Here is a 27,436-nt window from a genome sequence, read left to right as displayed (position 1 = left end):
CGAAACACCAGGAAGCAATAAGAGGCTAAAGATGACTAAGCTGGCCGTCGTGCAGGCCCATATTCCACTCTCCTTAAGTGTTTTGGTTGTAAAATATGACCGTTTTCTCTCTAAAGTGGCCACTCTTAGGCAAAGAAATAATCGTGAGGGTGCAGAGTCAAGTTGGAAGTTGGTGGCTGCTGCATCTGTAGCTAATTTGGCTCAGTTTAGTTTAGTGCCAGAGTTGTAGCGTATACAATCAGTGTCTGTGTTCCAAACCTCTTCTGCTAGTATAAGAATGAATACTGACTACTTGAATGAAACTACCGTATTTTCCGGACTATTGAGCACACCTGAATATAAACTGCATCAACTAAATTTTAACTAAATTTTAAAATTGTACATATATAGGCCGCACCTGAACATAAGCCGCAGGTGTCCACGTCTTCAAGAAAGTTTTCAAGTTTGGGCTGTCTGCTTTCATCGACTCTGAAAGCTTTTGTCGTCTTTTTGCATTGAGTCAATTTGTCACTCTGCCACCGCCAAAGTCTCGCCATCACTGAAACTGAACTCACGTGCAGCAACTTGCTTTCCTTCTTCGACAGCCACATCAATCGCCGTTAACTTAAAAGCTGCATCATCTGCATTTCTTTGTGTGTTCCATGAGGAGGGTGTGTGCATGAAGCGCAAAATAACTGTTCAAAACACAATCAAATTAGCATCTTCCTCGGCACATCACCCCCGTCTCACCCGCGATCTACAGCACATGTCTCCTGCAAGAGTCTCTGTGCTGTCTTGTCTTCATGTCAGCGTCTTGGAGGATGTCAGCAGATTTCAGGCTCTTACGGGAGCAGGGCTAGATCTAACAATCAGGTGTGAGTGCTGAAGTTTGAGACGTTTCTTCTTGTCATTTAGGCATATGGTAAAACGTATCACCTCACTAATGTTAATTTAGCATCATAACTTATTTTATCACATGGCGATAAACTATGTGAGTGCGCTGGCAATATCGTTAGCTAGTGTAGCAACTTCATGTGAACCCTAGAGCCATGTGTGAACCATAGACGGTATATATGAACAGACAATGTGCCAAACAAAGAATCCGTCCATATATTAGCCGCATCGTTTAATTAGCTGCAGGGTTCAGAGGGTGAGAAAAAATTTGCGGCTTATAGTCCGGAATTTACAGTTCCATTCAAGCTACCTGTGAGGACTTGCTGTTAGAATACACATTGGCGTCTAGTAACAGCAGCTTTGCAAAGTTTTTTCTCACTTTTGTGTCACATTTGCGATAACACCAGACAGAGTTAGACTGCCTGTATATTTAAACTTCACCACACAGCGCTTGTTTTACACTGTCCAAACTTTGGTATCTGAACATCTCCAGTCGTGCCGTGGCAATGAAGGGCAGGGGACTACATAACTCTTATAACCAAGGACGCTTTACTGTTTTTGCAAGAAATAAATCAACATATTTGTGTTCATTTATGCTGACACAGCAGATGCCAAAGTTCGTGCCAGTTTTTGTTTTATATGGATGCAGATGGAAAGGAGCCGTAGTTAAATCAGGTATAGATAATATTTTCTTTTGCAAGGTTAATGCCTTTGTACATTGTCACAAACAAATAAAGAACGATCTTCACTAAACTCTTAACCATAAATAAGATCAACAAACAGCCAATTACACAGCAGGAATTTCCTTGTCATCCAGATACATTTTAATCCACAGAGATTTTAAAATTCTGGACATGTGGCAATACGTGATAAGCAGCCTGTTGTTAACTACTGTTTCATATTTAATGAAAAAGCCTCTTATGTGTAGTTGATTCTTACCTGAGCTCCATGACACTGGTGACGTTGCCTGAAGGGAAGATCCGCCTGATGTAGTTGAAATCTCCCACGAACACACTCCCATCAGCCCCGCACGCCAGAGCCAGAGGGGCCAGCAGCTTGTTCCCCTCCGCCTGCCCGTTACAGCTCGGGCATGAGATACTGCGTCTGCGACCGTTACCTACACAAGAGAGATTTGTAGTTTAGATTTTAAAGCATGAGTGAGGAATGTGTGGACTGTACTCCCGCCCACTAAAGACTCATTTATACTCCGCGTTCTAGCCGCAAATACGGATAAGCGCAGAGGCCACTAGTGTAAGGAAGTAACTGAATATATGTACATGGTTTTCAGAATACAGTTACTTTTCTGAAATCAATGGAATACATTATTCATTCAAACTGCACATAGTCAGTGAGAAATAGACCACGCTGCTCTTGTGGCGAGTGCATGTGTGATTTTTCCATTGGTAATTAGTGATAGAAAATGCTTTAAAAATGGCAAAACTAATATAAAGCTGTTTTAAATGAGTTACTATGTTGTGGCTGTGTTACTCTATAATTTAAATGCAATCTGTGTAAAGATTTTTCAGCGTTAAACGATTTTTTTGGTCTTAAATGAATTTTAAACATGCAACAAAAAGCCACCGCAGACACAACAGAATCTTATGAAATTTTAAATCTCCAATCACAAAGACTGCAGGGGATGTGGCTGCGTGCCACAGGCTGTAAAGTTGTGAGCGCGATCACATCAGCTCTGTCCTGTCTACAGTAAAGCGGGTGCCTTCAAAATCACAGACGAAGGTACAAAGTCAGGTCACGCCTCCTCGAAGTCGGGGAGAAGCAAATTGCAGCCAAAATCAGGCAAATTCTCCTGTAGTGTGTGGCGGCCTTAGAAGTATTCCAAGTATTTAGAATATAGTCCTTTGATTAGACATGGAATATGTTACAAAATACATTTTAAATCAGATATTCAGTATTCTGTAACTAAGTACATTTCTCTAAGTATTTGTCCCATCACTGGAGACTTCTGTGTTGTTCTATATGTCATTTGGTCCATCTCCCCAGAACATGTAGAATCTTAGCAACAGCTCGATAGTGAAAGATACACTTTTTAGAGCGTAGCTAGAACGAGCTGCAAAACAAACAAATACTTCCCTCACTTCATTTTCTTGGCTCCTTTTCAACAGTTGTGATTTACTCGTCTATGTGGTTTTACACTTTGTTGTCAGGATCATTCTAAATTCAGGAAAGGTTTATTCGTGTTTAGTGAATGTGATTTCTTTTTCGTATTGATACCTGCTCATATGAGTATATAGTACCGATACTAGTAATTTTGACTTAATTCTCACTCTTGAAAATGCACCATGACAGAGAATCAGCTGTCTGGCATTGTTGTTTCCCATAATTCTTAATGAGAAATGTTCCTGATTGGATGAAACTGGTGAAACTTCTCTATTAGTTATTACCCAACACAATGATAAAGAAAAATCCAAAGTTTACGTTACTTTCAGTCAATTTTTTCTTTCACTTATCTACATTTACAGTACACTGCATTATATAAAGACCAACCACATACAGGCCCTTTAAGAGTGCAAGAAATTGATGTTGTTTACAATTGTGAGGCATTAAGAGCCACTTTGTCCTCTTAGAATTATAATGTTCTATCTGCGTTCTGACATATTGAAGTTTAAAGTTCTGACTCATCGAGCACAATGGAATCAGGAAATGGGTTTTTGTGCAATAAATATAAAAAAAAATGCACCCATTCTACAAAGGTAAGGTGTGCAAAGATATTCAGGAAAAATAATAAACTCATTTTCAACAAAAACATTAGATAGAACATTATAATTCGAACCAAATATTATCACTATTTTGACGCCCCGTGCACAGTACTTATTGGGTGACCTTAGTTTGCCAAAATTCTATAATCTACTCTAATTTAAGGATATCTACCAGAAAACGATGTAACCTTTCTGGTGCTGATACGCCACTTGTTTGTCTCCATGAAAATGTTATTGCTATGAATGAAATATTCCACAATACGACATGAAACAAATCTATCGCGATGACCAGAAAATGGTTACTGGTCAGATCTGTGAAGTGACAGCCAGAAAGAATGTGTATTGAAGTGTTTTTAAGCTATAAATTGTAATACAATAAAATAGACATGTTTAAGGCCTTTTAGGAAAAAGCAACATCCAACCATGGAGGTAAACAACATAAACACACCACTAGTTATGTATTTCAAATGTTAACATTTTTAAACACTAAATATTCTAAAATATATATGACAACCAAATATGTTTAGAGTTTGAACTATGGCATAACATATATTCATGAGTACCAACAATTCAACACTTTAAAACTGGAAGGCTTTAAAACTGCTTTATGATCCAGATAGAATTTGTTTACTGTGGAAATCGGCAGCCCATGCAAAATAATCCAACCCAAATGACTTCTGGAATAAGGTGAATAAAGTCTACGGTCTCTGTTGTAGCTGACCGCTGAATAAACATTGTAAAAAATACTTGAAAACTCGCCTGTCCTCTAACCGTCTGCACAAAAACTTAAAACAAATCCTGACTATTTTGGAAGTGGGACCCTCCATGAGTGCTTTTAAAGACAAGTTAACAGCAGAGACGCAGTGGAGCTGGAGTAGCACAGATGCACATTAAGCTGCCAGCGCTGTTCCTCAAAAGTCCCGTTCGTATAATTATTTAGTGCGCAAGAATTCACTGATTTGAGTTAAATACAGGGTACCGCCCACTACAGCTCCTAATATGAACCTGTCTGATTCACTACAAGCCAAGTTTAAAGTGGCATTTTGGAGATTTTGTGCAATATTTGAAAGTGGGATCGCCTCTCCACGGATTTGTCCTGTAAATTGGAAATGTGTGTCACTTGCTTCCAGTTCCACATTCAAGGGAAAACGCTAAGATCTCCATGGGAACAAGCAGGTGGCGGACCTTCACGTGAATGCATCTGAGCAACTTTTTTGGTTGAGGTTACACTGCGCTGGGTTAGGGTTGCCAGGAATGTTCCACAGTATGGCATTAAACTCATCAAATACTTATGAAATTACATGTGTTTACTAGACTTAAGTTATTACATATTTAGTACCAGGAATGCTGTACCTTTTAGTGATTCAGAAGCGACTGCATGGCACAAAATGTAAATAATTTGTCTATAAAATATTGAGAGGTATAAACAAAACAAAGCGGCAAAAGAGTGGACTTACCCATGATGCTGCTGATGACAGGTGGCTGCTGGGATACGAACACGTTCTCACCGTTGCCCTTGTACAAGATTCCTGTGAAAGAAGAGAATACGAATCAGGAATTGGGTATGTAAAACTATTACAATGAAATAATAAAAGTATTTTCGGACTATGAGGCACACTGGATTATAAAGCGCAATATCAATAATGTTGAATTCTCTCGTCTATTTTCATACATAAGGCACACCGGAATATAAGGCGCATTAAGCAAAACAACAGGACAGGACGATTTTCAAGAAAATTAAAAAAATTAAAGTGCGCCTTATAGTCCAAAACATACTGTATATAATTCATCCCTAGATCACCCGGGTATTTTGAAAGTAAAGCGCAGAATATTGTAATATTCTTATGAGCAAATTATGTTTAAATAAAGAATGTAAATGTTTTTCTTTTGCACTACCAACAATATTTTGGTCAGGCTTTGTTAAGGGCACCTACTGAACCAAAACTTGACTCTTAAAGCTACAGTACATCATTTTCCAACCCTGAACAAAGTTAAAGTTCCTATCACTTGCATTCAAATAAACACATTTTCAGGCATGTGCAATCCTACTTTATTTCAATGTTAGAAAAAAGTAGTGAATATATTCTGACGTAGAAATGAAGTAGGGTTGATCAGCCAATGATCAGCACTCAACATTCATCTCTGTTTCCTGGGTTTCCAGTCAATAAAACACTTGATAATTAATATTTAGAATTAAGCAGCTCGCAGACTTCTGATGCTGCTGTTTTTAGTAACATTTAAAATCCTTTTGAAAATGAAAAACTCATGGCAGCCACACTCCTTTGATCAAAAAGTATTTATAGAGGACACAGCTCAACCTCCTCACAAACTCTATGATATTTGGGCTTTAATCTGTAATCTGAATGCAGTGAATGAGATTACACAAGCATTTAACTGATTGTACAGACTTAGACCAGAGGAAAGACAAGGCTGTTCTCATTCTTCAAAGTGAGACATCAAAGCACGCCCCCTGTGGTGAAGTGAATTATTAACACGCTGCCGCCATCTTGGACAGCGGCGTCCAAGTACTTATCATTAGCTGGCATTACATTCACTAAAAATGGGTCGGGAATTATACATTTCACAATAATACAAAATTGGGCCAATGTTATGCAATGTAAGATTCAAATTGGGTAAGGATAGTCAATAAGTGGACTTGATTCATTATTGATTGGTGTGACAGTCAGTCTAATACCATTAAAGGGCCCAGATTACGCTATTTTCTGATCTATGTTATAATGGTGTTTCATCATCACAAACATACCTGGAGTTTTGTTTCATTTCATTCACACATGTTTAACACACAAACCCTGAGCTGTGGTCCTCTCTGAGTCTAAAAACACTCTTTTCTAGTAATACAGGAAGTGCTCTGTTGTGTTTTTAAACTTCATACACCTTCACTACAGTAGAATCATTTCAACAATTTCAGCTTTGGAATTGTCAGTCTCTGAACTAAAGGTAAAAAGGAGCTGCTAATTTGAAAACTACCACTACATGAAATCACAAGGTGGAAGAGTATTCTGAGCTTTGGAGATGTATTCAGACTACCAATAAAAACTTACTCTAACAAGTGTGAAGGGAACAAAACATATGTTTTTGATGAGAAAAACAAAAGTCTAACATGGTTTAAAGCTCACAAGAGTAAATTTTATAGGACCTTTAAAGATACAAGATAAAAACATGGTAAAACATATTTTAGATTAAAAACTATTGTGAAGCAATGTAAGTAAAGCCACAAGCAATAGCTGGAAAATACATAAACAGTCCTGAATACTTTTAGATTTTAAAACAGACATATCAAACTCAGGCCTGTGGGCCACATTTGGCTCAAGATATAATTATATTATTATCATTATTTTATATTTTGCTTGTTCCAGATCCAATGTTTATGCAAAACTATTATTAAACATTTATTTCAATAAGTAAAGGTTTAACATTACATATCTTGAAAGAAGAGAAAACATGCAGATGTTGTTGACATTTTTCAATAAATACACCCCTGGTCTAGAACTAGTTACAGAATATATTTTGTGTTGAAAATTATATACAAATACAATAATAATTATTATTTAAAAAAAAAAAAAAAAAGTATACATCAACTTTTAGTATTGTCCACTTCAAGCAAACAGAGGAAACTACCTCAGAACATCAGCTGGTGGAACAGAGCATTTTGAGCTCTTAGCAGGGAGACTGACTTGGAATGAAGTCCTACACATGTTGGATATACCAAATAATAACATTTACAGATCAAATAATTAATAAAAAAAAAAAAAAAAAGTTCAGCAACCTTTATTCCTGATCCTGAACTTTTCACTGGAACAGTGATCTGGGTGTCAGTGGACAGCGGGCAGCAGAGGATGTCCTGGTATTGGGAGTCTAAACCAGAGGCACCTCAATGCTATGCTAATGTATTCCCTGTGATCCTAAATGCCCCCCACTGAGCGATCAGAGAGCCGGGCTGCTGTTCCCACAATGCAACGGGCCAAAGCCAAGTAGGTCATCACTATGCTTTACACTGAAGTGGTTAATACTATAGGAGGATGGGGTTTGGTAGGATTTAGAGATAGTTGTTTCACATTAACGGATTGCATCTGTCGAAACTTTGAAGAAAGAAAATATTTATGCTAAAAGAGACACTGTGTCACTTTTTCTGCCACCTGCTTGTCTCCATGGAGATATTGTTGCTTAAACTAAAATGGCTTCACAGTCTGGTAGGGCTGGGTATCATTTAGAAGTTGCCGATACGATACATACCTCGATACGTAGGCCATGATATGATACATACCTTGATACAGTGAGCTTTCGGGTCGATACGAAATATTTCTAATCAATTTGATACGGTTCAATAAAAAATAAAGGCTAAATCATGGCTGTGATACTAAAAGTCTTTGTGAAACCACTTCTTGTTTGTTTGTTCTTATTTTAATCATCAAAACAGTGAATATGTCAAATGTGTCGTATTAACTCTCCTCTGAATAAACAACAAAAATGTAGCGCTGTAACAAAATAATTTAGTAAAATATACCAAAAAATACTCATGGTGATATATCGATACAGCAGTCCCCGATATCAAAACTGTATTGTCACATTAAACAATACGATATATCAATATTTTGATATTTTTGCACACCCCTACAGTCCGGTGTATATTGGCCGATATTATCTGATCTATGTGATAATGTTGTTTCCTCGTCTCAAACAAACCTGGAGTTGTGTTTTGTTTGATTCAACACACAAACCCTGCAAATTTAGACCAAGTTCTTCTCTTCCACCTTCTGATGTCAGTACAGGAAATGCTCCACTGTGTTTTTCATCATTCAGTCATTTCGATAATTTCAGCCCTGGAATTACCAATCTCAACTGAACTAAAATGTAGCTGCTGAATTGAAAACCACCACTACATGACATCACAAGTTGGAACAGAGCATTTTGAGCATTGGAGATGTACTAACTAATAATAAAGGATTACTCAAACTTGCATGAATGAAACAAAAACACAACTCTGGGTATGTTTTGGATGAGGTAACAATATTATGACATGACTTAAAGCTCACAAGAGTAAATTTTGCGTAATATAGGAGCTTTAAGGACACGTCATGCTCCGAGAACTGCCCTGAAGTTTGTAAAGAACAGCTCCAGTTTAATGCAACACAACAGTTCCGCCCACCATGTTTGATATAGCCCTCTCCCCCTTCACTGTTCTGCATATCTCCCATTCAAAACACACCGCAACTTCTGCTGTGAAGATGCTCTGCTTAACTCTTCTTTTATCTCGGCGTGAAATTTCGCTATTGGCCCCATAGCTCCCGAAACACTGGTTCCCCCCCACCTCCTCTTTCCCTCTCTCCCTCTTTCTCTCCCCCTTTTTCCGCATCCCTCGCTCGCCCTTTCATCTCGGCTCCATTAGAAGGTGCTGATTGATCAACAGAGGCCAGACCAGCAGGGGGGGCCGCATGCTGCGCGAACGGGGCTCCACGCAAACCCGGTGACATGTATGTGGGCGAACGTGAGTGGAGTGGAGAAGAAGAGGGAGAGTGAGAGCGAGGGAGGGAGGAGAGAGGGGATGGTAGGGGGAAAGGGAGAGAATAGAAAGTTGGAAGAGGAGAGGGGGGGTGGTAGATACAGATTTAGGGAAGAATAAGAGAAGGAGAAAGAGAAGATATAACAAAACAAATGAGAAAGAAGGGAGGGAGAAGAGAGATATTGAACACACAAGATAAAAAGATGACAAATAGAGATAGGTAGGAGAGTCTGACAAAAAGAGAATATAGAGTTATATAGAGTTGTAGGAAGAGAGAAAGGAGAAAGCGGTATAGAGAGAAAGAAAGTGAGAGAGAGAGACAATGAGCACAAAATAAAAAGACATAGAGATGGGAAAAGAAGAGAGAGTGACCATAAGAGAGGGTGACATAGAGACAGAGGAGAAACATAGAAGGAAAAGGAGAGCTGGAGAGAGAGTAGAGGTTTTGAAGAGGTCGTAGATGCTCCTGCTGAGTTGAAAGAGAGGCCAATGATGATAAGTGCAAGTACAGCTCTGACACTGTTTGTATATATGTGAGCGTGTGTATCTGTGTGCGTATGTGCGTGTGTGTGTAGCGTCAGTAAAAGTGAGTTTTAATTAGCAGATTAAAGGACGTGTGGCTCTGGGAGAGGACCAGATAAGACTGTAGCTCTGTTCGTTTGTCCTAATGAAAGCCCAGTGATGTCCTTGTGAACACCACCAGTGGTACATGAGCTCATTCTGACTGACACACACACACACACACACACACATTTCAGCTTCGCAAAGGTCCAACGGAAGCTAAGCAGTGAGGGCATTGGTAAATAAATTTAAATAATATAAATAAACTCGAAATCATTGAGTTCATCACAGTCCTGCACCGGGACATTGCTGAAATGGGCGGGTTTTAATGTTCTGGAATTTTACAGGCGGGTCTGCGAGCAAGTAGTGATTACACACGGGTCAGGTCTAAACCAGGGCTAAACCAGGGCTAAACCAGGACTTATCTTAGAATTGAGACAGAGAGCCATGAACCACAGAGCAGGGTGTCCGCTAAGCGCGATCGGGTGACAGCTGCTTAGCTCCATGAGGCGCGGAGCTCTGCACTGGTCACCCGATGGTCTACGCAGGCACACCTCCAGGCCCGTTCCGACAGTCAGTCCTGGTTCAGATCTGTTTTAGTCCTAGGTCAGTCCTGTTTTAGTTCTGTTTTAGTCCTAGGTCAGTCCTGTTTTAGTCCTGTTTTAGTCCTGTTTTAGTCCTAGATCAGTCCTGTTTTAGTCCTAGGTCAGTCCTGTTTTAGTCCTGTTTTAGTTCTAGGTCAGTCCTGGTTTAGTCCTGTTTTAGTTCTGTTTTAGTCCTGTTTAAGTCATATTTAAGTCCTGTTTTAGTCCTAGGTCAGTCCTGTTTTAGTCCTGTTTTAGTTGTAGGTCAGTCCTGGTTTAGTCCTGTTTTAGTTCTGTTTTAGTCCTGTTTAAGTCCTATTTAAGTCCTGTTTTAGTTCTGATTTAGTCCTAGGCCAGTCCTGTTTTAGTCCTGTTTTAGTCCTAGGTCAGTCCTGTTTTAGTCCTGTTTTAGTCCCGTTTTAGTCCTAGGTAATTTCTCATTTAGTCCTGTTTTAGTCCTGGAATCAGTCATTCCCCTGCATTCCAAACACACCAGATCAAACACTGTTGTTGTGTCTTTGAGCAAAACTCGGCACCAATATGAAAATGAACATGAATTTTTTTAAAAGATTACAATCAACACATCTCCCCTGTTCGTCAGTTTGTTTATGCATTTGTGCGTTAAAGCCTCAGTCTGGTGTAATCGTCCTCAGTTATGTAAGCCCACGGCAGACAATAGAACATGGAGTGAGATTGAATGGGTTTGAATGGTCAGATATGAAGGAGAGTCTGCTCTGATGAGATGACCTTTATAATAAATGCCACAGCCTGCCCCCACCTGCCAGTCATCAGGCACAAAATGCAAAAAAGAGAGACGTCATTTTACTTAGTCCTGATCAGAAGATAAAAATAGGAATAAAGTGAAGGAGGTGTTTATATCATTTCTAGAACAAAAATCAGCAACAGTACCAGATATTTAAGCTATTAGTATGAGGAGAACAAAAGAAGAAGAAGAAAAAAAAACCTTTCCTCCATGTTATGACATTCTTCCCCATCAAAAACATGCCTGAAGAGGTTTCAAATGTCATCCATGCATGTTTCAGCAATTTAGTGATCTTGGGACTTATTCGAACCTCCTCACGAGTGACTTAACACAGAGAGCAAAGGGAGGGGAGACTTAGAAAACATGTGAAAAGTTTTCGGCAAATATAGAATTTTCAAAACAATAAAAGGTACTGTGGTGATCTAAATATGTTATGTGTTAGCAGTTAATCCTTCCAGACCTTAAATCTGCTAAATAAATTTACCTATGAGTACGAGTAAAGCAACCTAACCTAACCTAAGAGCATTTATAGTACATCTGTCCTCGCCTTGATTTTTTTTCTTAATGTTGCTATTAAAACTCTCTCTTTTACCCCCTAATGACGTTATACATCTTTTTTCAGTATAACCTGTTATTTCACAATTTGCATGCTGTAGTTGTGTCATATGGCTGGAATAAAAGTAACAGGACCAGAAATACAAAACGGAAAATAAAATTCTTTCATACAAAACAAAAAGCAAACCTGTATAAAAGTGCAAGTAAACAAAAAATATCCTTATTGCCCTCAAAACAAAACAAAACAAAAAGAAGTGCCATGGCCCCATGACTTTACTGATGCCAGTGATGGAAACAGCTCCTATAAAGTACAGGGCATAGAGCCATCATCACTTCCTGCATTTCCATGGTGTACATTACATTTGGATTTGGACATTTTGAGTGAAATAAACCTTTCAAATAAAAATAACAAAGGATGTGCAATTACGCAGACCAAGATGCATAATTTACCATTTACCTGAGAAATAACTGCAGTAAGAGCGGCTTTTTCAATTGTTACAAACATAGACGCTCAGAGCAGTCGACCATCTTGACTCACCACACTCTTTAGCAAAGTTTGACCCAATCAAAATGGAAAGAGCACATGCATTTGGCAGAAAACAAAGTTCCTATTCTATACTATCCTATACTCGTTTTCTCAACGTCATCATGCCGCGAGCGTGTGAGTAAATTTCTATCTTTTACGGTTGAAAAGTTATGCTTGGTTATATTAAACATGCAGTATTTGCCATTGTTCTAAAACCCCACAGAAGTAAAATACTCCCTCTTTAAGTTATGTACTCGAGGACTGAACCAAAAAATGGTACCTGATTTCAAACCATGAACCAGCAACATGTTTAGTTTGAACTTTTAATCCCACCCACGTAGTCCTTTCCTTGCACCATGACACAGAAAAACTGTCTGGAATGTCATGCAGTCGTTTCCTTATCCAAGCTCCATTTACCATTTATAATTTATTAACTCTTGAAAATGCACCATGACAGAGAAGCAGATGTCTGGGATAGTCTGAGGCAGTTGGTTTCCCCTGATTCATACTAACAAGTTGCGTGATTAGATGATAAAAGACGACCCTGACAGCAGCGTCTGTATGGGTAAATGGCTGCATTTTATACAGAGCTTTTCCGCCTTCAAGGCCCTCAAAGCGCTTTACATCAAGGAACCGCTCACCCATTCACCAGTGTATGCAAATGAGGTGGTATGGAGGCAAGGAGGGTTAAGTCTTGCCCAAGGACACAACAACAGTAATCATCTGTGAGAGTGGGACTCGAACTGTCAACCTTCAGATCCGTGGACAAACATTTGACCAACTGAGCTACTCTGAATGTGACGGGGCCATACTCCCAGATGGGGGATAAGACACAGATTTTCTTACTGATAACATTGCACTTTGCTTTGAAATATCTACGAGGTAAATTCACAAATGTTGAACCTGATCATTTCTATTAGTGACTACACCCAAGAACTCACTGTATTGCAACAAATATCTGTATTTTGATAATATCAATTCTAGCTGCCCCCCATTTGTATTAAATATTATAGATCTATAGAATGTTGTTATGTCATCTGAAACCCGACAATTGGTTATTACTTGAGAAAATGCTATTTAAAACCAACAGAATATACAGTATTTTACAGTCTCACAGTTAGAATGCATGATGTACTTTGAGTATTTATCAAGACAAGCTCCTTGAAGGGACAGTCTGGAATTTTGGACATTGGACCTTATTTCCTAGTGAGCCAGAGTGTTGAAGACGTGTGGAGACACTTTTTTTAAATATTCCATCCAGTTTTGTATTTGCAGAGGTCCCTGGTGCTAGGCTAGTGCATGTCAATGGCCATAGTTATCCTGCCACTAAAAACAGTCTTACCCACTCCACAAAACACCCGAAGCAAATCTATTACTACGCCAGACTATCGATGTGAACGTCTCTGTCGATAGAATAATTTTAGAAGTAATACCAGCTTTGCATTTGAAAGATTTATGTCTCAGCAGCGGTGGACTGATATCACCAAGCTCCTATCTTACTGGCAAAGTAAAATAGTCCCTCAACATACAACGATTCATGCGATGCAAGGTTAGTTTTATTTCAAACATTATTCTATCAACACAGACATTTACATCGACAGTCTGGCGTAATAATAGATTTGTTTCAGGTGTTTTGTGGCGTGGGTAAGACTGTTTTTAGTGGCAGGCTAACTATGGCTTGACATGCGCTAGCCTAGCACCAGTGACCTCTGCAAATACAAGGACTGGATGGAATATTTAAAAAAAGTGTCTCCACACGTCTCCAACACTCTGGCTCACTAGGAAATGAGGCCCTATGTCGAAAATTCTGGACTGTCCCTTTAACATAGGAAGCAGAGTGCATCCCATTAAATGTTAAAGCTAAATCCTCGTTACCTCTGAGCTGGTTTTGGAAAATGAGAAATACTAACTTTTAAAAGATGTATTTTATTGGCTAAAGTGAACTAAACTTGGTGTGTTTGGAGTAGATTTAGCTTGTTGGCTGAGGTAGCATTCTGTGTGTATTCTGTGTGCTGTGGAGCAGAGCCTGGTGCACTGAGGCTGAGCTGTTCACTGTGAGAATAATAGAGAGAGCGGCTTTACTGGTCACAACTACACACAATTTCTCTCTTTCTCTCTCTGTCTCTCTTGGCACCCCTTATACCGTTGCTTTTCCTGTGTTAATCTTTCTCTCTCCCTCCATCCGTTCGTCCCTGTCTCTCTCACTACCTCTCCTTCTCTCTGTTCTCTCTTGTGCTCTCTGTGTCTCTCTTTCACCTTTTCTTGCTCTTCTCTTTCTATCTTTCTCTCTCCTGGTACCCCCTTTTCTAAATTTTGGCCTCCCTTTGTTGCCCCCCTCTCTTTCTCTGTCTCCAATTTCTCTCGTACCCTGCTTTCTTTCGCGCACTCTCCATCCCCATTTCTGTCTCTCCATCCCTCTCTTTCTCCCCCATCTTTCCCATAATCCCCCCCCCGTCTGTTTTCTGTCACTCTCTCCCCCTCTGTCTATCCCTTTTTCTGTCTCTCTCTCTCTCCCTCTCTCTCTCTCTGTTTTTCTCCCTCTCTCTCTCTCCCCATCCTCTATCTGCTTTTCTGTCTCTTTCTTTCCCCCTCTCTATCCCCTTTTTGTCTCTCTCTCTTCCCATCTCTCTCTCTCTGCTTTTCTCTCTCTCTCTCCCCTCTCTCTCTATCTGCTTTTCTGTTTCTCTCTCTCCCCCTCTCTTTCTATCCCCCTTTTTGTCTCCCTCTCTCTCACCCACTCGCTATCTGCTTTTCTTCTCTATCTGCTTTTCTCTCTCCCTCTCCCCCTCTCTCTCTATCCCCTTTTTGTCGCTCTTTCTCTCCTCCATCTCTATCCGCTTCTCTCTCTCTCTTCCCCATCTGTTTCTCTATCTCTCCCCTCCTTCCTATTTCTCCCCATCCCTCTTTTTGTCTCTCTCTTCACCACTCTCTCTCCCCATTCTCTCTCCTACTCTTTCTCTCAGGTCCATTGTCTGTCTCTCTCTCTCTCTCTCCCCCTCTCTCTCTCTCTCTCTCTCTCTCTCTCTCTCTGTTTTTCTTCCTCTCTCCCTCCTTCCTCTTTTCTGTCTCTTTCTTTCCTCCCCTCTCTAGCCCCTTTTTGTCTCTCTCTCTTCCCATCTCTCTCTCCCTGCTTTTTCTCTCTCTCTCTCCCCTCTCTCTATCTGCTTTTCTGTTTCTCTCTCTCTCCCCCTCTCTTTCTATCCCCCTTTTTGTCTCTCTCTCTCTCTCACCCACTCTCTATCTGTTTCTCTCTCTCTCTCTTTCTCTGTCTCTTCCCCTCTCTGTTTCTCTATCTCTCCCCTCCTTCCAGTTTCTCCCCATTCCCCTTTCTGTCTCTCTCTTCACCACTCTCTCTCCCCATTTTCTCCTACTTTCTCTCTCTAGTCCATTCTCTCTCTCTCTCTGTCCCTCTCTCTATTCCCTTTCTGTCTCTCTCTCTCCCCCTTCCCATTTTTTTTCTTTCGTCTCTCTCTCTTCCCCTTTCTGTTTCTCTCTTTCCCATCCTTCCCCTATCTTCCCACTCTTTCTCCCATCCCCTTTTCTGTCTCTCTCTTCACCCCTTTCTCCCTATTCTCGCTCTCCCTCTCTATCCCCATTTCCATCTCTCTATATCTCTCTGCCCCTCCCTGTCTGTCTTCCTGTCTCTTCTTTTCTCTCCGTCTCTCTTCTCCACTCCCCTTTTCTTCCTCCCTCTCTTTCTCTCGTCTCAAACACACACACACACACACACACAGAGGCAGGCATGAGGCTTAAGGAAACCCTCTGACACTACAGAAGAATCACTCGTTCATCAAAGTCCTTCCTGCCAAACCAGACGCACTGTACAGCATAAGGAAGTGGAGCTTCAATGTCACGGCAACGGCTCTCACTGCACTACTGATCCCCGCTACAAGAAACATGCTCCATTTTATACTTTAATGTCGCCGTAGTTACTGTAATTTAAAGGCACATTACGCAAAATTATGAGTTTTAAAGGTGCGCTGTGTAACTGTTCATTTGGAGCATCCGTTAAAGCCTTGTCTCTATGAAGATGTTATTGCTTTGTCTGGAATGTTTCACAGTACGGCATTAAACCTTTGTAACTTCATGGAGACCAAATCAGAGCAAGTTACAGGTCAGATCTGCGGAGAGGTGACCCCGCTCATAGTCAGGATATCTGTTTTTCAAGGTATTTTGAGCTATAAAACCACCTGTAATTAAGTAAAATCTAAGTTAGTGCTGCTGTGAAACATTTCCTTTTATTTTGTACGATCATAAACGATAAACTTTTGTGACTTCGTTAACGTTACAATTCGTTTGCACGACCATAAACGAAAACAAAATATCCTTAAATTTTTTCATTCTCATAGTGGTTTATTTTGTACGATCATAAACGATAAACTTTTATGCCCTCGTTAACATTATTATTAGTTTGTGCGACTATAAACGAAAAACAAAAAAATCCTTACATTCTTTCTTTCTCACTGTGGTTTTATTTTGCACGATCATAAATGATAAACTTAAAAAAGAAAGAATGAAAGAAAGAAACAAAAGAAAACTACCTCTACAAGACATCGCAAGGTGGAACAGAGCATTTTGAGCTTTGGAGATGAAAACAGACCAGTGCTGGGCCAGTGACAGTAATTTTTCACATTACTGTAATTAAAATTTGAGGCATTACATGGGGGGAAAGAAAAAAAAAGTGAAGTTACATAGTGCAGCTTTAAACCATGTTAGACTCTTTTTACCTCCTCAAAAACATAACTGAAGTTGTGTTCGAGTAATCTTTTATTATTATTATTATTTATTATACTATTAGTCTGTTTACATTTCTAAAACTCAAAATTATCAGTTCCACTTTGTGATGTCACAAAGTGGTAGTTTTCAAGAGCAACTTTTTCTTTACTTGAGATGGTCAATTCCAGGGTTGAAATTATCTGAATGATTCTAGTGGAAGTGTATGGAGTTTTATTTTGTTTTGCATTATTAATTACTATGGAAACTGTGCTGATTTTTAACACTCTAAATCTGTTTTGATATTATATGTTTTTTCATGTGAACTAATGACATCTAAAAGAGTACCGTAAAAACTACAGTTTATTTTTCAACAAATATGATCGTATTTAATTTTACTGACAATTTTCATTAACAACAAGTAATGGTTTTAATTAGATTTTTCTTTATTTTGCTGATGCATTTTTGAAGATAGATCCAATTCATAATCGGCCAGACTGTGACAAAATATTGCCTCAAGGTCTTCCAGGGACTACTCGGAAAAATGAATAGACCCTTTTTCAAAAATGTTTTCACCCCTATTTGACATTTTTACGCACCTATAAAATTATAATCACATATATAGTTTACTTAAACTAATGTAATGTTATGAAATGAACATTAGCAATTCAAAATGGCTCCTTTATGTTTTTAAAGTCCATACACTGTCACTCTATTCATTTCAGCACTCACATTCCTTTCACAAACTTTCAATTTCATTATTAGCAGCACAATTTTTTTTTTACTTTCCTGAAACTGCTTCATTCCTCAATGCGCCATTAGCTGGAGTCCTTGTGCCCTCTGCTGGCATTTCTCATACACACATAATAATATATTGATGCCGTGCAGTGACATCCTACTGGGGGTGTTCTACATATATCTCTAATGGTGGAATGTTTTGGAGTTACCATGGTGACACAGCACAAACATAAGCAAACACTTTCAAAAAGTTTTAAGATAAGTGTGAAAACTCAAGAAAAAAAACACAAAATTGACTCTGAGGCTACATTTATATGATGACGGTCTGAACAGAAGACGCAAAAGTGGCGTCACGTCTTCACTTTTTATTCTGCATTTAGACGACCGTCTTCAGGGGGAAATCTGCGTGCATACCGTGACGCAAAAGTGTGTGGAATTCCATTAGGTATGCTTGTACTTAAAGCAACAAGGGCATCTTTGGATATACAGAAGTTTTCATGCCACACATTTTCTACTGGGGAGCGTCTTCAAAAACGCCGTCACCGTCTAAATGAAAGGCACTTCCGATAAAATATTTTGTCATTTTTACCTGCAAGCGTTCTCGTGTAAACAGGCCCTTAAAACACATTTTCAGGAGCCTGTGATCCATACGAGTGTTCATAGCCCTGTTTAGATCTTTGATTTTCAACAAAAATTGTGAGCGTGACTATCTAAAAACTAATTTATAATGTCATTTTATGTGTAAGAGACTTATTTAAGAGCACATATCAGATCACCGGCTGTAGTTCCGGCTAAGTCAGTTCTTGTTATGATTGTGTTAAAATAAAGCACAGATTAAAGTCTTACAGAGCAGACTCAGACGGAGCAGTGCTTACATTTAGCATCACACCCCCAAGATTCATAAATCAGGCTGTATTAAAAAGCAGCAAACCAAGTCTAAAGTATCTGTATCCAAAAGCGCAGTTTATATAAAGCTTGAATGTTAGAACAATGGCTCACTAAACATTGCCGTTCTCCATTGAAAAGATCTACTATTCAAATTAAAATCCTCACTTTCTATAATAAAACACATTAGCAGGAGTTGTTCTTTTTATTAAGGTCTTTAGGCTACCGAGTAGTAGCATTAATTATGAGAAGAGATACCACTGTTTTACCAAAGTTCTAAGGGAATTGCTATATCTATTATGCATTATTCGGCAGCGGAAATTAAATGTTTCACGCTGAAGTTGGTCTATTTAGTTGTATTTTCGGTCTCTATGCATATAGTACTGGGAATTATGGAGTCCATTTTGTGTTGTTGTTTGTTAATAAATTAAAACAGAAGCTCTCCATGGTGGTACTCTGGGCATTGTTCAGTTCTTTATTTATTCAATTAGATACAAGTTTATTGTTGTTAGAATTTCAAGTCAGTAGTTCAAATAAAAAAATTGTACCGAAATGCATCGCAATGCTACTTAATCCTGCACATATAACTAAGCAAATAAAACTGAAGTATTGTTGTAAGTACCGAGCAGTTAACATATGCCGAAGGCGGTGAAAATGGGCAGTGTTACCAAAATGTTACATAGTGCACCTTTATGTGTAGTGTAAAAATATTGTTGCCATATTGTACTTCTATCTATTGTTTAAAGCATCTAGATTTTTTATTTGAGGAGGACTGGTGAGGAAACATGTATTTCATGTATTTTACAACAGGTATGTGCAGAGTTTTAGTCTTTTAAAATGAAATGTAGATAAAGTGTACAGTCATACAAATACACAATAACATAAAATAACTATATTGTAAAAGGAAAACTGTAAGTGGAACCCCCTATGTTCACTGAACCTTTCATACAACAGTGAATGTGGTTCTTCAGACTGCCTGCTCTGAAGGTTGGTTGATTGAAGTTATTCTTGTGTTGCAGTTTGTTAACGCACTACCAGCCCAAGGATCCACTCACAAAGCAAGCACTTGGTAACATAATTATTCACTTCAATCAGTTCAACAAACACCTAATACGCTAACAGTGTACTTCCTGATTCTCTGACAGTAAAAACTGTTTTATTTACAAAAGCACACCTGGACTTGTGTTTTGTTTTATTCACATATGTTTGGGTAACTCTTGATCAAAAACTTTTATCCAGTTGACAGTATTTCTCCTTCGCTAAGTAACCCTTTATTAGTAGTTTGTCTACTGTCTAAAGCTCAAAATGCTCTGTTCCACCTTGTGATGTCATGAAGCTGTAGGTTTCAAGCTAACTGCTACATTTTCACTTTAGTTCAGAAGAGACTGGCAATTCCAGAATTGAAATGGTCCAAATTATTCAAATAAAAGTGTGTAAAGTTGCGTTGCGGATGCAGTGTTTGTCCACACTAATCTGATGGAAAACGGCTCCAGAGACGGAAATATCTGGTGGCCCCAGCTCCCATGAATTCATCTGAGTACAGATCTGATCCGGCACTGTGTGGACGCCTGAAAACATTGATACACGATGTAGGAGCTTTTAGTTGCCATCCTTATTGGACCACGTCACTGTGACTTGTGCCTTCCTGATTCGCTGGGTATGTGACATCGGTCATGTGACGCTATTGCAGAAAACAGTTTAAACAAACCATAGACAAACGGGAAACAGCGTAGCTAGAACTACCTGCACAGAACAGACTCACAATTAGCAGAACACCCCTCTGTCACAGAAAGAACACATATATTCCACTGAGCTGTATCCTTATAAGTCCAACAGAAGCTGGGCACAAGGAGTGAGCTGTTTTTTGAGCTCTTAATTTATGGTTTAAAGTTTTGTTTCTGTAAAACATAAACAAATATGCGCAAAGCTGTGTGAATAGGGAAGGCCTGCGGACACAGAAACGATGTGTCTGGATGCTAATAATTTCTAATACGGTGATTTGTTTCAGTGTAAGTGTAATCTAAATTTCCAGGATTTGTGTAATAAACATGTATCGATGAAACAACACATAACGGTATGTTTTTGACAAGTAAGCAACATTATAACAGATCATAAAATAGCATAGTATGTGCCCTTTAAATGTACATAAAGTGGACCATCATATAAAAATAAAATGCTGTGAAAACATACTGTGTCTGAAACTCCCTCTATTCACTGAAGCTTTCATAGGGGAGGGAATAGAGTTCTTCAGACTAGGCTCCTCTGAAGGTTGGTGAAGTGGACAATAGCTCTCATATATAAATAATGCATTATTCTCGTTTTGCTGTTTGATAATATACTCCCAGTCACAAAGAAAGCGCTGGTCCAATCACCTAAATCTATAAATAAACATGAAAACAACATGGCCATTTAAATGTACAATAAACAGCTGGGTCCTGTCAGATGCATAAAAAACTATGTCTAGATGATGTATCCCGGAAGTTCCATAACAACAAATTCAAATTAGTTCTCCCCTTCCTCTACAGTGACAAGAATGACCATGTGTTATGACAAGCCAAACTGACAGATTTACATAATACGAATGCTATGCCCAAGAGGAAGTGACTGCCTGATTTGCGTCACCGTAATGCATAAACACCGCCCATGTATTCTAATAGGAGTGGCCGCTAACAAAGACATATGCGCTCGCCAACTCTCAGAGGGACAAACACGGATTGCGAGGGGGCTTTGCTGTCCCTTCCAGATACGAAATCGCACCTACAAAGAGCGGAGTCCGGATATAGACAGAACAAAATCCCCAAATTACACCTGTGAATATGTGACAAGGTGTTGAAAGCCCAAGAGGGAGAGAGGGGGAAAGGGGGAGAGGGGGGAGTGATGGATTGGGTGACAGATAGAGGACAGCACCGCGGGGTGGGGGGAGGGCGGGGGATGCATAAAGTTACAGCATCCATAAGCCTGGAAATATGTATTCTGTGTGTACATATGGATGTGTAAGCATTTTATATACTGTCCACTGTATTCAACAAGATGTATTCATGGGCTGCATTCAGAGCATTTTAAGACGTGAATAAAATACATACTGAAAACGCAGATACACGAAACACAAGAAATATAGGTCAACAGTAAGTTTCGAAGCGGGTAGGTGGTGTAGCCGTAAATGAAATAACATTCCTCAAGCAAAAATAAAAGCTTGTGACAACAGGACCTGACTAGAACATTGTCCAATTCAGCTTTAGCAAACATTTAAAGCCAGGACTACCTTTAGATATAACATCTCGCAGTTACAGCGTGGTCTTAAAATGTTTATATCAACCCTCGCTACATGACTCTGGTGTTTTTATTTCACTCTTTTGTCCTTAAATTGAGACATGGACATTAATAAAAGGCCAGTCCAGTGCCTTCTTTCCCCGAGGTCACTCCTGCTAGTGTTGGCAGCAGGTTGATTGACAGCCTAGTTGCTCAAAGGGAGGGCGCGTGTACGTTCAACAGCCTTGCTCCTGATTGGCTCTTTGGTTTATGGTCTGGTTATACCTTGCTTTTTATGATATGTGTAGTAGGCTGGTAGATGCTTAACAATGAACTAATGACACCTTCAGCTTCTTGTCATCTATCCTAGAGGTATAATACTCCCTATAGTGGAAGCACAGGTTGTTCAATGGAGGCGACACTATTTAAATCATTATTTTGACTTTTCATAAATACTATTTGAGTACTATGTGAGGAATAAACATGAGGAATCACTGTTTGAGTTCAAATCTGTAACAGTCTTCCTGAAGAGACAATGTTCAAATCTAAGTTTACAGTGAAATGATTGCGCATATCACTGTATCACCGTATCAGAAACGAACTGCGTCCACGCACGTTGTTCTGTGTCCGCAATCCTTCCTCATCCACACAGCTTTGAGCATATGTGTTTACATTTTACAGAAACTAAACTTAAAACCGCATGGCTGATCTGCATCAACTAAGCACTCAAAACTGCTCGCTATTGTGCGCTGATAGGGTTCAGCTTCTGTCGGACTAAAGGACACGACTCAGTGGATTATGAGTGTTCTTTCTGTGACAGAGGGGTGTTCTGCTCATGGTGAGTCTGTTCTGTGCTGCTATCACGTTGGAGATGGTTCATGTGAAACTTTTCAGAGATTATACGTCTGCAGGTCATACGCATAGACCGTATATATGAATATATTCTAGCCTCTTAGTGTTTTGGCAGTGAATTAGCTACTTCGCAGTGCATAGATCCACATCAGCGTATCAGCATTTTCAGGCATCCACGCAGTGCCAGATCAGATCCGTACTCAGATGAATTCATGGGAGCTGGCGCCACCAAATCGTTTCGTCTCCGGAGCTGTTTTCAATCAGATTAGTGTGGACGAACACTGCATCCACAATGAAAACGATTCGAATAGGTACTAGTGTAGAGTACGTACTAGTCTAAATCAAAACAGTTTTGTTTCACTGTGCATATGACTGAAAGGATTTTAAAGTTAATTTTATAGTTATTATTTATGCTTTTATTTGTTTGAATTCAGATTTTAACGCAGCCTTTATAGTAATTTTGTGTCACTGGGCTGAAGTCTGGACATAGTTAAACGATCAAAATTCTGCTCTCCCTGCTCACGGTTGACGGTTGCTAATGTCGTCATATATTTTTATTTTCTTATTTTTACTTTTTCCTCTCAGTCCAGACACAAAGAGTGCTGAGTCAGCACGGCCTGAACGAAAAACCAACAAACTGTGTGAAAGCCTGTTTAAACATTACACATTTCTCTGGGAGCTGCAGCTAATGGAGGCTCAGGGTGCGCTGTATTCACTGGACAGAAAGTGTGGAGCTGTTGGGGTTTCAGAAGGCTTTTTGGATCAGGATTAAGATAGCTGCGGTAGCTCTAAAGATAACCACAGCCCTTTTACTACATTACCGTCAGGAAGAAGTAATGATTGAATTTTGAAATATAAAATGACTTATTGTTCATTTAAAGGGGCACTATGGCACTTTTCTGGTTTGGACAGGCAATGAGACACATGGTTGTTAAATTGCTTTGTACACAATGTTCCACAGTTGGCACATAAAACTTGTCTATCTGGCATTTACTCAATTATAGGTGTTATAGCGTTAAGAAAAAATGCATTTTCATAATGAATATGGGTCACCTTTCCACAGATCTGACCATTAACTTGGCATGTCAGTCATTTGTTGCACAATAATATGCAAAGTTTTGTTATTCCACTGTATTTTAGCTATTAACAGGGAGCACTAAAAACAGCAATTATTGGGTAACAGTAGCTCAGTTGGTAGAGTGTTTCGATTTCACAGATGAATACCGCTTTTGTGTTCTTGAGCAAAACACTTCCAGTGTCTGTGTACACTGGTGTGAATGGATGAGTGATTCCATTGATGTAAAGAGCTTTGAGTGCCTTGAAGGTAAAAAAGTGCTCTATAAAAATGGAACCATTTACCATTTACCAATTTCACTTTTATTAAAGGGCAAGTATGTTTTTTCCCCAAGTATTTGAGCAAAACATCTTGCCACTGAACAGCAGAGGTGGGAGCAAGTCGTTTTGCAAGTTTCAAGTAAGTCTCAAGTCTTTGACCTCAAGTCCGAGTCAAGTCCCAAGTCAAATACAGGCAAGTTGAAGTCGAGTCTCGAGTCACTGGACCATAAGTCCAAGTCAAGTCCAAGTTGTTTGCTTTGAGCTTAAAGTCATTTCAAGTCTTTAAACCAAAGTACCAAATCTAGCTTAGATTTTTTGCCATTTTTATGACTTTTAAGATAAATTGTAGTATATTTTTATATGAGTATTTATAGTCTATGTAAGAATTGTAGAAATTTACTTTTTTTTTTCATTTTTCTTGACAAGATCTTAGTGTTAATCACTGCAGTCAGAATAGAGAGAAATTCAGATTTAAAAGTGCTTCTCAAGTCTTCTCAAGTCACAGGCCTCAAGTTCAAGTCAAGTATCAAGTCACTGACCTTTAACTCCAAGTCCAGTCCCAAGTCTATTTTATCAAGTCAAGTTTCATGTCCTAAAAATAGTGACTCAAGTCTGACTCGAGTCCAAATCACGAATTGCAAGTCCCCACCTCTGCTGAACAGATATATTGCATAAGCAGCTCTCGAAGTCAAAATAAGCCCACTCTGTCCTGTCTGTGTCTAATTACATTACAAAGCATTTTATTGTCTGAGAATCAGGCAGTGCCCTGTTAGCATGCTATTTGTAGTTGGCATTACTGCAAGAGCAAAACTTCACTCTGGTCTCTGAAAGTAGTGAAAAAGAAGCAAAATTAACTAGATCTGTTTTTTTTTCTTGTTTTTAATACAGTAAAAATCGGATACAGGGCCTTTAATGTTATTTCAGAGGACGATTTCATACTTGGACAAACTCTAATTCGCAACAATAAGAGAGATCACGGAGCATAGAGAGAAATGCACTTAACTCATCCACAGTGAATACTTCATTATTACATTTTCCAGTTTTCACATTTCAAGTTGTTTATCTACAGCGCAGACAGTCGGCCACATGTCGCAAATGAAACTCCTGACGACACGAGTCAAAGGGAATGCAATAAAAAGCAGCAAGGCAAAGTGCTAATAAACAAGCTAGCAAATACAGAGTAATATGAAATGTTCAAATGAAAAAGAACGGGCTTTTTGTCACAAAGTTCCAGACGGAAACTTCAGGTGTAACTGCTTTGGGACCATAAAAGTTGAGTTCATTAGAGTTGAACTAGTTGACAATATCTGATTGAGATTTTCTAAGTATTTCCAAGTATTTCCAAGTATTTCTTAACAACTGTGAATGGATTAGTATTTAATGGATTTCAGGACAAAACATCTTGACAATCTAACAGCAAATTCTTACGTTTACCATATTAATAATCTCAGAAATCGAGCTATTAGCCAAAACCCCACACAAAACCTATGTATGTGGACTTTAGAAACTACATACATATTGTTCTTAAGATTTCTGATCATTTCAACCTCAGCCTTCTCTCTTTTCCACCTTATGATGTCATGTGGTAATACAATAAGTACTCCGATGGGTCTAGACTCATTTGGTTGATTTCAGCCTCGGAATTGCCAATCTATACCGGATCCCTGTATCATTCATTCATTCATTTTTCAAAATAAAATAAAAAATAAGAAAACGAAAAAACAACAATTTTCTTCATTATTTGTCTCCAAAACCAAAATGAAAAAAAAAAAAAAAACATAACGATTAAATTTTTCCGTTTTCGATTTTGTGTTTAAATGAATGATGGAAAAAACAGATAACGGCCGTTTCCCGTTTCCTTGACTTAAACTGCGACGCTGGACTTTTGCGCCTCATATGGACTAAATCAGGACTAAAACAAGACTAAAACAAGACTAAACCAGGACTAAAACAGCACTAAACCGGTCTCAGTCCTGGTCTCAGTCCTGGTCTCAGTCCTGGTCTCAGTCCTGGTCTGGTCTCAGTCTCAGTCCTGGTATCAGTCCCGGTCTGGTCTCGGTCTGGTCCCGGTCTCAGTCCTGGTCTGGTCCTGGTCTCAGTCCTAAACCAGGACTAAACCAGAACTGAACCAGGACTAAACCAGGACTGAACCAGGAGTGATCAGGAAACAGGGACCAGACCAGGACCAGAGACCGGCTTAGACCTGGTTTTGTCCTGTTTTAGTTCTGGTTTAGTCCTGATTCAGTCCGGCATCATTTAAGTCACGGAAGCGGGAAACGGCTGTTATCCATTTTTTCCATTATTCATTTAAACACAAAATCGAAAACCGAAAAAAGCATCGTTATCCATTTTTTTTTTTTTCATTTTGGTTTTGAACACAAATAATGAAGAAAATAGTTGTTTTTTTATTTTCTTAATTTTTTGTTTTATTTTGAAAAATGAATGAACGAATGACACATGGATTATACTGAACTAAAGTAAACAAAAATGTAGCTGTTAACTAAAAAAATACCGCTTCATGACATCACAAGGTGACACAGAGCATTTTGATTTTTGGAGATGTTGACAGACAAATAATCCAGGATTATTCAAGCACGTGTGAAGGAAGCAAAACACAACTCCAGGTACGCTTTTGAGGAGGTAACGACATTCTACCACTCTGACTTGAAGCTCACAGGAGTCAGTTTTGTGTAATATAGGACCTTTAAGAATATAACAATATCACATGAACTTATAAGCAGACACCTAACTCTCGATTCTCATTTTCTTCCATTGTTCGACCAAAGCAGCAAGACCATATTGTTTTGACAACTGCAGCAGGAAGTGCATTTTAAAACGCAGTTAGTCCTGGACATGTAATTAGCCAGCTAATGGTCTGTAGATGTATACTGAGAGGAGTCCAAGGGAGAACCATAAGGAAGGCATTTTCACAGACTTACAGCTCATTTGCACAATAAGGCAAATGTCTCCGGGTGTGTGCAGATGAAAAGAGTTCTGTCTAGACTATAAATATATCTGTATTTTTGTTTTCTGAATATATCATTTGGATTTGACAGAATCACAAAGAAAAGAGGGAATTTATGCGGGTAATTTAGATCAAGTTTGCAGCAGGTATAGGATGACAATTAGCCTTAATTTTCAAAGATGTAAATCTGTAGGTTTTATATATATATTTTTTATTTTATTTGGTCTTTTTAATGTTTAATTTAAGAGTTCATATTACTCTATTTTCACATCAAAAGCATACCTGGAGTTGTGTTTTGTTTCATTCACACGTTTAACACACAAACCTTGCTTTTTTTTAATTTTTTTATAGTGCATTGTTCATTTGTAGGAAGTGTAAATTAGCATGCTAGTTGTTATTAGGCTTGCTGTGATGACAAGGACTCTGCTCTGGTCTCTGAAAGTTGTGAAAAGCACTAATAAACTCATCATGGTGAATAATTAGGATGCTTGGAATGCATAGGGTAAGTCCGGAGTAACTTTGGAGTACTGCAAAACATTTAAACTACTTCTATTTTTCATGTTTTAAGGAACAAAATCAGGCAAGTACATGCTAAGTAC

The 27,436-nt window shown here is 38.9% G+C and overlaps 1 protein-coding gene across 6 annotated transcripts in view; it reads right to left on the bottom strand.

The window, feature by feature from the left end:
- LOC110167606 (teneurin-3-like) overlaps positions 1–27,436 on the bottom strand; it is a 595,717-nt gene that overhangs the window by 65,408 nt on the left and 502,873 nt on the right. For all 6 annotated transcript variants that reach the window (XM_055158090.1, XM_055158089.1, XM_055158088.1 and 3 more), the window contains 2 exons: positions 5,048–5,119; positions 1,813–1,990 (listed from right to left, as the gene is read on the bottom strand). In XM_055158090.1, coding sequence (XP_055014065.1) covers positions 1,813–1,990; positions 5,048–5,119 — 250 coding nt within the window. The remainder of the gene's footprint in view (positions 1–1,812; positions 1,991–5,047; positions 5,120–27,436) is intronic.

This window comes from Boleophthalmus pectinirostris, unplaced genomic scaffold, assembly GCF_026225935.1.
Source record: "Boleophthalmus pectinirostris isolate CB_2022bp ecotype Guang Dong unplaced genomic scaffold, ASM2622593v1 HiC_scaffold_22, whole genome shotgun sequence".
Taxonomy (NCBI): domain Eukaryota; kingdom Metazoa; phylum Chordata; class Actinopteri; order Gobiiformes; family Gobiidae; genus Boleophthalmus; species Boleophthalmus pectinirostris.
The sequence above is the reverse complement of the archived record's forward strand: the minus strand, read 5'-3'. Positions and strand labels throughout refer to the sequence as shown.